At 48.0% G+C, this 13,204-nt stretch overlaps 1 protein-coding gene across 5 annotated transcripts in view; it reads right to left on the minus strand.

Moving 5' to 3' along the window:
• The window catches only part of robo1 (roundabout, axon guidance receptor, homolog 1 (Drosophila)), a 90,737-nt gene that overhangs the window by 56,458 nt on the left and 21,075 nt on the right, over positions 1–13,204 (minus strand). For 3 of the 5 annotated variants that reach the window (XM_037266985.1, XM_037266989.1, XM_037266984.1), the window contains one exon: positions 11,469–11,558. The exons of 1 other annotated variant lie outside the window; for it this stretch is intronic. In XM_037266985.1, coding sequence (XP_037122880.1) covers positions 11,469–11,558 — 90 coding nt within the window. Of the gene's footprint in view, positions 1–7,116; positions 7,821–11,468; positions 11,559–13,204 lie in introns of those variants that run through there. One more of the 5 variants, XM_037266988.1, reaches the window with a different exon arrangement.

The raw sequence follows: 13,204 nt of genomic DNA on the forward strand, positions 1-13,204 counted from the left end.
AAATAATAATAATATGGCAAAAACTCAAATGTTTCACAATTTAGCGGGGTGCGTCGGTTGACAGTACTTAAATATGGTAGCAATCTTGAAAGAACCTCAAAAGGGCCAAAATACCATCTCGCCCATAAACAGCTGTGAGAGGCTCCGGCTCTAATGAGGATAAGTGCTTTCAAATGGATGGATGAGAGCGCGGCACCAAAATTTGGGAAAGCCTCTCAAAATTGAAAATGAATGTCATCACTGGGCCCAAAAAGCGTTCCGGCTGACGCTTGGATTCCAGAGAGCGTGCTCGGGTGCCGGGGACGTGTTCCACAATGCCATTCCACTGGCTTTGTTTCCCTGATTGAATCGACTTGGCGCCCTGTTGAGTGACCTTGGTTACTTCAGCACCATTACCTCTCGGCGGGGGAGTGAGGGTGGGGGCAAACGGGGGGTGAAGGGGGATTCTCTCCATTGCTCAGGTGCATAAAAGATATTGCAAGCCGCATCGGCCGGCGTCATTCCGTTCTCATCCACAGCTACCCGCCTTCGGATTTTCCACCCCTCCTCGCTCCTTCTTTGATTTTGTGCGGTGAGCAAATGCAGCAGCAGGCAGCCTGCCCGCAGGGAAGTTAGGACTTCTACTGCGAGAATCCAATCGATCTAGGCCTCGGGCCAAAGATTCTGCTTTCCAACTCGTCGGAGCCTTCCTTCGCCCCCCCCTCTCCCTTTCTTGTTTACACTCTCGCACACATAAAGTCAAAGAAAAGGAAGGCTTGACGGGGGTTCATGAAGAAAAGCTTCTTTTCAGTAACCAAGGCGGGGAGTCCATCGTGCCATGTTGAGCAGAGAAAGAGAGTCTGCAGTAAGCGCCAGGGTCCAGACCCAGACACGGACCCATCTTGCAAGACCCTCCAGCGACAGCATGCGCTCTGTAGCTTGCGCTAATTAGTCCCAGCTGAATTCATCACCATACAAAAAGAGAAAAACGGATGGCAGAACCGGCTGCAGTCAAGGGTTCGGGTCCAATGATTTTTTTTTTTTAAAGCTCTTCATCGCAGCTTCTTCCTTGGCCCGGCAAGGACAAAAAAGCCATTAGGATGACTCTTGAGAGTACAATCAGATTCATCCAGCAGAACCCGTGGCAAACGGTTCGAAAGCAAATATCTCAAGTGCGTGACGTCACAGAGAAGCCGCTCGCCACCAGAACAAAAGCAACTCTGCCCTGTAAAATGTTTCATTTCCATCATAAAGGTAATCTCATGAGAGGCAGCAGGCCCGAGCCACCTGTCAGATGTCCCGCAGATATGCTGATAAGGAATTGTGAGCACGGTAGAGCGCCGCACATCCACAAGGCCCATAAATGTGTGATTAGGGGACTTAAGAGGGATTTATGGCACAGATAAGAGCAGAGGGCGTGTCCCCCAGGGAGGGGGGGGTGACCCATGCTGCCAGAGGACGCCGCCAAGGGGAGGGCGGCGATAAGACGCTCAAATCCATCGACGATCAAACCGGAAAGCCGGCCTTTTAAGCGTTTGGGCACGCACACATACACACACGGAATGAGCGGACATCAGACCTTTCTTTCCAGTCTTGAATGCTATCGGTTACATCGCTAAGAGGCGGGATTAAAGTCGCCGGTGTGAATGTGGGCCAAGAGGTGAGCGAGGTGTGCTGATGGATATCTTTATGGCTTCTTTCCTTCCTCGTCACAGTCTCTTCGACGTAATAAACTCGGCTGCCCATGAGTTATAGTTACAAATTCCCATAAATGCTTTATTTATTTATTATTTTATTATTTATTTCATTTTATTTTATTATCCAATTGACTATTTTTGTTGTTTTCATATTTAATTTTATTTTTTATTTTATTCTTAATTTCTTTCTTTTTCTTTACTATTATTTATTATTGTTATTATCCAATTGACTTCTTTTTTTTTTCATATTTGAGAGCGCTGCCCATCTGATTCATTCTTTTACCCTTTGGCGTAATGAATTCTCGGACAGCGGCGGAATGCCGAGGTGGATCGTTCTGCAGCTCATTTGTCATGTGCAATAAAAAGCTGACAAACGTGCTGATGACATCAGAAACAAGCAACACCCGGGGGGGGGGCTTGGCCTTTTTGTTTCTAATTACTCATCAGGAGCAGAGGAAAGGATGGGTATTCTCCTTTAACGGTTTAGCCTGCAACACAACAGACGGGATGGTCGTGTGGAAGAGTTGCAGCTGATCGCAATGACATTGCTGCTTGCGCTCACAAATTCAAGAGAGCGCCTCTCGGGGAAGGAAAGAAAAAAAAAAGGGCCTGGCGGATGTCAATTCTGCCACAGATGAGGCACCGCAGGAAAAAGTGTGTAATCAATATGGGCCCCAGATGCATGCCAGGCCGAGAGGCCGCATTAGGAAAGGATTACGCAAAAGAAGCATGAGGGAATGCCGCACATGGCCGATGACTACTTATTCCTCTTTCTTTTCTTTTTTTGAACTAAGTCTGACCAGCGGACTGAAATCAGTCATCGCCGTGGATCAAATAGCCTCAATTGATTATTCCGCGTGTCACTGCGGCCTTTTTCATCCTGCAGATGATGGAGCGGCAAAATCTAATCACAGACTAAATTGGATTGTCACGTTCAAAAAAAGAAAATCGACACAAGAGCTGGATATGACAAATTTTCCAAAACATTAGCAAACAAAAATATCAAAGCGACAACAACGCTAGCTGCGAGATGGACCACGGCAATACTTGTATAGAGATTTTCACTGCTCAAAAGTAGCTCAACCGTCTCCATGCCAAAATACAAAAGTGCCAAATCAGCACTTGGGTGTAAAAAGAAATGGAACGGCTCTTCACGGTACTGTCGGAGCCGTGCGGCCACGCCAATGACCTTCGGTGAGCTATTCCAAACGCTCGGGTTGCGGATCTCAGACAACTGGCGGTGCCGAGGGCAAAAAAAACATTGGCATGTGTTGCTTCAAAACGCCCGGGTGTTCATGCGCTAACGCCACCAAAGTTCATAAACTACAGCCGCGGATGCGAGGTATTATTAAATTGCCAAGCCAAGACTCGGCGGAGCCGCTTCTTTCTGCGGCCCAGGCGCGAAGACACCAGCGCGAGCGAGCGAGCCGGGCATGGCCGCTTTCCAGACAAACGGGAGCTACGACTGGAAAATATGAGAGCGGGCGGGCGAGCGGGCTTTTTTCCCCCCGTTCTTTTTCAAAGCACGCCATGTGTTGCGGCGTCAAATGTTTGGTCAAATTCAGCATGAAAGAGGCAAAGGCTGCCAAGGGCTTTCTGACTTCCACAGAGGAACGTTTGTGCAATGTTTGTCGGCCACTTAAATTGCACTTCCACTGTCAAAAAACGGGGCCCTGCTAACAAAAAAGCCGCTTTGACTCCGACGGCGGCAATTATTTGTCTTTGTCATTCCCACAAAAGTTGGATGAAGTGGCCCAAATAGCCCATTTGGGAACATTAGTCGAAAAGTTCCTGCTTTCAAGCTGTCGTTCCTGATCGCCTCACCCTCATTGGAGGACGATTTTTTTTTTTTTTTTTGGGGCGCTCCAGCCACATTTCGTGAGTCTGGTCGGTGACATTTCCCCACTTTCCCAGCTTGGCTTCCGATTGAGACGTGCAATCAAATGCAAATGTAAATCCTCCTCGATTGTTATTCAGTCGGAGCTTTCAGCCAAGCCGCGCGGTGGGAGGTGAGCGAGCGATCTCAATGGCGGAGTGCTGCGACCGAGCGTGTGTTCAAACCTTCATGGAATTTTATTACACATCACAAAAAAAAACAAAAAGCTGATAGTGTGATGAACACAAGTCACATTAAAGTGTTTTTTTTTTTTTTTTTTTTAGTACGTCAGAGAGTCAATCGGGGCCGATTTGAAGGGAACAAAGCACATTGAGCACATTGGACTGGCTGCTAATGATATGCTAATCGCCAACGCTCTGGCTGACTTTGTTTATGCCGGCGATTAACGGCAACGACCCGATCCACTCGCTAATAGCTCGGGATTAGCCGCAGTCCGTTTGTTTGAAGCTCCCACGTCGCCGTGGCAAAATCCGAACGGTGGGAAGAAGCGCCTCTATCGTGATCAATCTCAAGGTCACCTTCTCGTTAATTGTGTTTTGTCGCGCCTACTTTTATGGCTTTTTTTTTTTGGTGATGACAGACGGTGGCAGTCGGAATTTGCTGATGCAGCTTCAGCTGATAATAGCTTTTGGATGAGAAAAGTTGAACAAGCGTTTGATGGTTTTAAGTGTCAGCAAAATGGAATATTAACCATGACAATAAAGGGCTGAGGTGGGGGCGGGGCGAGCAAAGACATTCATCAACTAATTAGCAGTCTCTCTTAACTGCTAATTGAATCTGCGCCTCTCAGCTTCTCCCCGCTGTCAGTTGTCAGGGGGCAGTCACTCCGAAATGAGGAAAGGACAACTTCAATACCCCCCTCTCGCTGTCCCCGTAGGGGAAAATCATTCTATTTGTTTTAACGTAGCGACTTGGAGCCGTCAAGCAGGCTTAAGTGTGCTCGGACTTGTGCGACTGGAAGCACAGCAAAGCTTCCCGATTTGCGAGTCGGGCCAGCAGAGACGGACGGCACACATTGCTGCTTTGTTGGATTGACTCAGCGTTTGCAAAAATGAACATCATCTCTGCCCAGATGTCTACTTTTGCAAAGAAAACCAGCCATCAGCACATTTGGCGCCGCAAGAAAGGGAATACGAGTGCTGCCCCTTCCCATTCTGTTCACCCCCCACCGACTTTGAGCCTCTGGCTTTGTCCCCCCCCTTCCCCCTCTATACGAACCCTTCCCCTCCTCCACGCCTCACAATGGTTGGCGTCCCCGCAGGCTCCTGCGCGTGTTCACCTGCTTTATTCGAGAAAGCGGGAAAAAAGACAAGGCCTTAAAAAACGGACCCAAAACAAAATTTGTTCTACGATTTGGGCTGGAAAGCCCAAACTTGGCTTTAAAGTAACTGAACTCAACTAAGTCCAGCCTTGAACACTTCATTGAAAATCCATTTTGAAAACCTAACGCTGATTTCAAAATCAAATCAAGTCTTAAAAGGCAAATTTTTCAAGCTAACCTTGGAATGAAACGCTCGCCGTAGCTAAAATCAATCCCTGAACCACAAAAAAATCATCTGGAAATTTGAATTGAAAACCTTGATTCAATATCCCAATCCTGGACTGAAACCAGATTTGGACCCTAACCCCGGTTCAATGTAAATTTGAAAAGGGTTGATTTTGAAATGACGGCACCTTCTTCAGTCTTCCCATTTGGAGCAACAGATGACCATCTCGGGACACGAGATGGATTAACTAATTAATCCAATTAAATTCATCCTCGGCTTCATTAAAGAGAGCGTACTCTGCGGGGGTGTCGCGTTAGCACATCATTAAGGCGCTCGCTCAATTATCTGAGCTCTAATGCTCATCTTGTCAGTGGATACGGATTTCGTCACACTGCTTGGATTGGAATCGGGACTAGGCGCCATGCGCGCCAGATCTTGATGGAACCCCTAAACTATACTTTGAAAGCCTCATCTGAAATCCTAACGTGTTTGAAAACCAAAGACCAACATTGGCTCCAAAACCTGCTTTGAAATCCTACCCAAGGACCGGAATACAATTTGAAACCCCAACTTTGGACCGAGGCGAGGCGGAACCGTTTTGTCGGTTGCCGGTGCTTTGGAATGCAAGCGAGTGTCAAGCGGGGGACATTGATGAGTCTGACTTGTGCCGGGTCCTCATTAATTGGCGGCGGATACCAGCTGTGCGGTGTCATCGCGTCGCGAGCGGAGCCACTTGGCAATTTATCAGCACTTAGGAGACAATTTGTCAAGTCGGCGCCGAGGTCGACACCGCCTCGCCGTTTTGCGCTGACATTCTCGTCGCTCGATAACAAGCCAAATCATTCGTCGCCCCTCGATCGGTGCCGTCCCGGCCCGTTTCACACGTGGCCCTGCTCAACGCGCCCGATTCAAATCATCAGGAGGTTCTGTCGAATCATGATAAGTCGACATTTCTGAGTACTCGCTGCGTACGGATGCACTTCGTCACACTGCCAACCAGGACACGGCAGCATTTGGTCACGGCTGAGCATCGACCCGCCTTCCTTCATGCCGGCCGGCGACCGGCCACATCATAAAATCCAAAAACAAGGTCATATGGCAGGCCTGCAGCGTTTGACGAAGCCTCTGGACAAGATAGGACAAAAAAATAAAAAAGCCCTACTCAGGACACACTTGCACTAATGTCTTTTAATAGGATGGCGGGCCGGAACTCGGGAGGCAAGTGACCTGGAAAAGCTTGGATATCATGCTCCGAAAGATCCAGAAAGACATTCATGTGACGGCCCGAGAGAAAGAGGATAATAAGACCCCCCCACCCACCATCCCCCAGTTGTTTTACAGCCTGCACTTTTCCTTTTATAAACAGGTCAGAGAGGAAATACAACGTCTGGATTAAGAACCGTGTTACCCGATCGGGCGAAAAAGGAAATAAAACACAGAGCTCAGCAAAAAAAAAAAAAAAAACCGCATGGAGGGAGGGGCGGGGGCTCGTCCACACGGGACTTCGTCGCTTTACGTTCGTGGCCAACAAATGCGCTTCCGTGTCCTGCATGAGAAGCGCGCAATTCTTACAAAGCACTTCAACTCCGCTGACGTAAAAAAAAAAAAAAAAAAAAACATTCGAATGACTTTCAATCGACTGTCTGTGTTGAACAAACAGCGCTTTAAAGCGGACGACTTCAGTTTCTGTGCGCTTGGGATGCGTCACGGAGTCAAAAAGCACATTTTGCACCAGTCAGCGCAGTCATGTGCTTTATTTACGATTTTGTCTGATTTTGTTCTGAAACAGTAAATGCCAAAATTTACAGAATTGCTCAAATGTAAAATATCCATGTCTTGTCGCTTAGGGAGCGTCGCGCCTCCCAAATGTCTACGTACCAACGTTCCCCCACGAAGAAAAGAAAAATGAGAGTCGCGGAAAATGAAAGAATCTGCAATAAAGCACGTCATGCTGGTTTCTTCTCGTGTTTGACGAGCGCCGGTGTAGGGAAAAAATAAGAATGAAAATTCGACAGCAAGGTTGCAGCCAAACCATTCGGGACTTCGCTCCCCTCACCTGAGCACACATGGACAAATCCGACAAGCAAGAGAAATCCCGAACAAGTTGGAGACATCATTCAGCGCCTCTCTCGCCTTGCAGAAGTAATCCAAATTAATTCCAAACTCTGGACGTCAATACATGTCGTCGTCCCGAAAGACGCCTTGAATGAAAGCAAAAAAGTCTCCGGCGTGAAGAAGCATCCCGGTGTCGCTGCCGCGCGCGTGTCAAAACTTCATTCAAAAAAAAAGTGCCGAGAAGAAGGCGACAAATCACATCATTCCAGTCCGACGTTGTGTCACCGGACTTGGGGGAAACTTTCCGAGGCACGCCACGCCGTCCTGTCCCGACCGGCAACACAAAAAGAGCGGAAGAAAATCCAACGCAGTCACCGCAACTTTTCCATCCCCTTTTTTTTTTTTTTTTTTTTTTTTTTTTTTTTACATCCCGAGGCTTGAAAAGAGAGCAGCAGCAGAAGAAGAAGAAGAAGCGACGCAGTAAGCCGCGATCACTGCTTTACTATTCTGGGGGGAAGCAATGGCTCCCTCCATTAACACACGCGCGCACCAACACACACACACACACCCTTCTCCTCCTCCTCTTCTCCTCCTCCTTCTCCTCCTCCCCCCTTCTCTCTCTCCAGGAGATGTTTCCCAGTGTGGAAATTGAACTACTTTCCGACTGTATAGGCACACCAAAGTCGGCTTATCTTTTTTTTTTTTTTTTAAATCATGATGATGTGCGTGTGCACGAGCGTGTTTCCCAAAATGGCGGTGCCACAGGGACGAAACGATAAGCTGCTGTTATTGAAACGGTACAATTATTATGTAATGGTCCAAACACGTAATCTTTGGTCTCTGGGGGCATTAATATCCCCCGTAATATTTCAGTAGCACAAAAAGCACTTTTTTTTAGGGGGGGGGGGGGGGGTAAATAATTCCTGTATGGATGAAGGTCAATCCAACAGGATCAAACGGAATAAATAAAACAACACACACAAATATATACGGTATCCAGTCAAAAGTTCGGAAACACCGTCTAATTGAATTGTATATTTAATAATAATTGTATATTTAAATCTGACATTACGAAGATATTGATGGGAATCATTTGGTGAAGAAAAAATTTCCAATCAAAACAGAATGTTTTTGTAATTTAGATTCTTTTCTGAAAGTTTTATGATGTGGCTGATGCTTCAATGACCTGCAATGACTTTTGAGAGAGACAGCGAGAGAGACAGGGAGGGAGGGAGAGAGAGAGAGAGAAACAGAGAGATGAGAAATATGAAGTAACTTTTTTCTATTTTTTATTAACTAGCCTCCAGTCTGTTATTTCTGATGAAGCAAAAATCTTAAACACAAGCCACCTCCACCAGCTCATAAATAATTCACAGTGATGCTTTAAAAGATTATATAGGCGTGAAAGGGGTTCGTGTGTGTGTGTGTGTGTGTGTGGGTGGGGGGTATGAGTGGCATGAAACAGAATAGCTAAAAGCCTCTCGCTCTTTTTTTTCTCCCTCTGTCTACCAGAAAAAGCAATGAGCTGCTCTCAAATTTCAAGCTGCACATTTGTTACCGCGCAGCGCCCTCTAGCGAGGCCTTCTTGAACTTAATCTCACAGGCACCCAATTGTGTCCTGTAGCAAAAAAATAAATAAATAAAACTCCACTGCTAAAGTCAAAGCATGTCATGGCAAGGTTGCTTTCACCAAAAACTGAGTTTCAGACTTATAAGCAGAGAACATTAGGTTAAGTCAAAAGAAACACGTCAAGCAGAATGACTGTGCCTTTTGTCGTTAAACAAATTTGTCATTTGTGTGATGGCACATTCAAAAGTTTATTTGCAATAATAACAATAATCTGTATTATTATTATTATGAAGAAGAGATTCTGCCATGCAAGTGGACAGGTTCCACTTACTGCGAGGACACGCTGGCGCTTTCCCACGGGAACGGCGGGAGGAATCGCGGTCGAGTCCAAAGTGTGCGGGTAGCTGTTTGCACTTGCGCAAAGCAGCCCAACGACCGAGACCCCCGCCGGGGTGGTTTTCTCTGGGGCCCCCCGGCACGACCAGCGCGGCTAACAGTAACACGAGAATCCGCATGGCACTCGTCCACTTTGGGTCCGCAGATATCCTGCAGATACCGTATTCCGGAATCTTCCCGCTTGACTGTCCTTCCCGCCGCCACACCGGCAAATACAGCCGACAGTGTTTTCCCTCAAAGTGGTGAGGGCATCCCTCAATGAAAACTGTGCACCCCCCCCCCCCTCGATCTGGCCATCCCTCAATGAGGCCTTTTCATGTGCTGTGATACTTCTTTTTATGGAGGGGGGGGGCGTTCCATCTTTTCTCGGGATGTTTCTATGCATGCGGCACGACGGGGGATCCTGTTCGCTTCCATGCCGAGCTGCCATTCACACGCGTCGGACCCGGCACAAAACCCGGACGGGCCCCTTTCGGCAAAGAGGGCCAAAGGAATAAGGAGCCCGCATTCCCTCGGTGACTAAGACGATTTCACGGCTCACATTGTCTTCTGGCGTAAACTCCAAACCGGATAAGGTCAACGCAACAAAGATGCTGTTGTTAAATCGCAAACAAATGGAAAATGAAGACATTTGGATTGCGAGATAAAAAGTTCAAGTAGGGTTTGAACAATTAAAAAAAGAAGCACACGCTGTCAAATGCGAAAGGGCAACATTTTGTGCATGTTTTGACAAAAAAACAACTCTGCACGTCTTTCCAGATTAAACAGAAATGCTCGTTTGGAGTATGGTGGAGGTGTTTCCCTTTACAACTTGGTGCAGGAATGCTGTTTGATTTATACGTGCGGCCTTGACGCCCCCCCCCCCTCCCCTGGGTCAGTCTGGTACGGAGGCGACGAGAGGAGTGACGGCGAGGCAGAAATTAATTAGACGCGGGGAGGAGACGGCAGACGACCTTGGCAAGAGGGAGATTGTATTTCTGTGGGACGAGGGCCGTGGCTAAAAGAGGCAACAAATCATCTCCGATTGCACGTCGAGGGAGCCTCCGAGAAGCACCTGAAGGAAAAAAGCGTGGCCTCCTCGGACTGCAAATGACGGTGGCCGGCTGTGACATTTGTATGGAATTACGTGTCAATTGTGTCCTGCATTTCCAATCAATCCATGACGCAGTTTGAGACTCGTCCACTGGGTGGCGCAAGTGTATCCCATTCAAAGCATGCGGCAACATTGAAGACCTTTGCGATGTTCGATGGCACTTTTTTTCGGAGTAAGTTACCCAGGTTAGCTAACTTGAGCTAGCTAACGCACACCAACTCGATAATAAAGCGTTAAAGTCGACCGTCCGCAATCTCTTATTCTGTACCGACTGTTGCGGATGAGGAGTTGAAAGCAGTGAAAGGGGAAACACAGAGAATGAAGACTGTCATCCAGCACAAAGCAGGACCAAGCGATAAACAGGCTTCCCTTTTTCCCACTGGCCTCACAAAGAGTTTTCAATAGAGTCCTTTTACACAACAAAACAAAAAAGGAATTACCGTGAGCTAGCATGTTAAAGCTATACACACAGCACAAGTTGCTGGAGCTGCGCTAGCTAGCAGGGAGTTCCCAGAAAACGCTACAAGACTTTCTATCCTCTTATAGTTGACGCCTCGATGGGACCAATGAACCCCCCCCCCCCGGCTTTTCCTGCTTTCTTACGCTCTTTTCTTTTTCTGTCGGCGCAGCTGCCAAAACAAACTGGCGCCGCGATGAGCGTAATAAATATGAGCGATGGGATATTGGCTGGTGCTGACCTCACACCGCGCACCCGGTCGGGGGAGCAGGTGCTGCTCAGATTTATGACCCCCCGCGACCCCCCGCCTCCCACCGCCGTTGCTCTTTCACCCGAGCTCTGCGCCCTTCGCGATGGCAGCGACCCGACAAAATCAAGTCTGACTGTGTTGCGCGTCATCTTTTGCAAAGTCGTAAATATTCCCCGCCACGTCACACTCGAAAATCTGCACGCCGCCTGTGTGGCCTGTGCAGCGTTCGTTAAGGTGAACGGAGTGTGAAGCCGACATATGTATCGGGAAACAATTTGAGGCGGCCCAAAGGGAACCAAAGTTTCAAAGTGTTGCCAAAGTCAGGCTCATCACAGCGCCTTACAAAACGCTCGCCCTTCTTTCAAAGACAACATGCAGCAGAACGGCTAAATGCCGCCTCAGCACGTTTGCGTCAATCTCCGGTGGGCGCAACTCGATCGGAGTCAGAAGACCACGGAGCAGAATTTTCAAATTTCTCAAGTTGACTGGAAAAAAACAAAAACCCAAATAGTGACGCACACTTTTGCTGCTGACACAAGCAACAAACGACAGCGACGGGTACGGCGTCAAGGCGCGGCATCCGGTACCTGTGTAGCCCAAAGAGTTGTCGTCGCCACGTCCCGGGGTGGGAGCCGCCGTGGGAGCCTCGCTCAGCCCGTCCTGCGCCGCTCCCGTCTCTGTCAACAATAACACCACAGGGACTGAGAACCCGGACGCCGCTTCCGCTCGGTGCCGGCCGCCCGCCACGCCCGCCACGCAGGCCCACATAAAGCACAGGCTCCATCCCGGCCGACGCGCCATCCCGATTGAGAAAAACGCATTGAAAAGTTAAGTAGGATCCCTGAGCGTCCCAGCCGGCCGGTGCCGACGTGTCCTGAAGCAGCTTGACGTCTAAGTGAGTGTGAAAACAGTCCCGTGTATCAATAAGTGGCCCCACTCAGGGGGGGGGGGGGGGGCAGACTGACACTCAACATGATTGACAACACGCACGCACACACAGACTGGATGCAAATGCAATGATGCGCCATTAATTGCTCATCAGGGCCTTTTGATGGCGACTTTTGTGTCATCTCTTGAGTGTGAAAGGCGGCGTGAGGGCGGGACAAATCCGACACAGCCGTGCTCAATCTCTTTCTGGGTCATTTCAGGGACCGCCCGGCCCCCCCGGCCCCGACCCCCACTTCTTTTGGCCACCTCACAGTGAGTGTCAATCTGTCCGAGTATTTGTCAGGGCCTTGTGATAGACAGCAGGCGGCCAGACGGGAAATTTCACTGGAGAGCAGCCAAGTGTGACTACAGAGGGAGGGCGGAAACTGCATAGCGCTCCTGCTGTTGATTCCTTTTGTGCAAGGGTGGCGTTTAGCATGACTAACTGCTGACGGGGGGCATCCGGGGGGTCTGCATCATCGTGTGACACATGTTCGTGACCATGACCTTTTTGAGGGTGCGCTTTCATTCCTACTGTACTTCTATTTGCACAAGCTGATAGTTACAATCAAGAACTTCGGGGGGGGGGTCATAGATGAATAAAATATAATAAATAATATAAAATAAATGTAAATATATATTATACTATATTATATTTAATCAAATTAGATAATATATAATAATAAATAACGAATACAATTAAATTGTGTGGCACATCAAATAACGACAGCAATGACTTCCTAATGCGAAGTATCAAAAAAAGTGATCCAAAGCCTGCGTCAAAACGTTTTTTGTCTCAGGTTTGAAAAACACAAAAGATGCTGGAAGAAACTGACCGGCCGGCGTCACGCTGCGCCCGACCAGGCGCACATGTGCACGCACACGGACTGCAAACGCGATGGAAAACATGCCAGACAGGTAAAGACGAGCATCTGACACCGGCAGGCTTTGTGTTCACAACCCAAAATAGATCAAGAGCATCCCAACGTCTTCATGACTTCATCTCTGTCCCGCCTCCCTTTTTTATCCTTACAACCCAAAAACGAGTTGTTTTTCTTCTCAGTCAAGGAGACGGAAGCCGAATACACTCTCTCATCCCTGGCCCTCGTCTGCAACAATAAATGTGAGGCATTTGCAAAACATTCCTCTGTTCTCAAACTCACTGGAACAACATCACAGTCAAATTGAGTTATATCATGCGAAATAAATATTCAATGGACACAATTTATTCATTGAACGTGCAGACTTCTCGCCAACGTCTATTAAAAATGTAATTTTTTCCTGCTTTTTATGTTCTTCCTTGGCCGTCAACAAGGGCACGCCGTTGCGTGTTTATTACGCTCAATATTTCATTTCCTTTTATGAATATTAGACGGCGTGCCAGCTTAAGCTTGCC

The sequence above is a fragment of the Syngnathus acus genome, chromosome 13, assembly GCF_901709675.1.
Source record: "Syngnathus acus chromosome 13, fSynAcu1.2, whole genome shotgun sequence".
Lineage (NCBI taxonomy): Eukaryota > Metazoa > Chordata > Actinopteri > Syngnathiformes > Syngnathidae > Syngnathus > Syngnathus acus.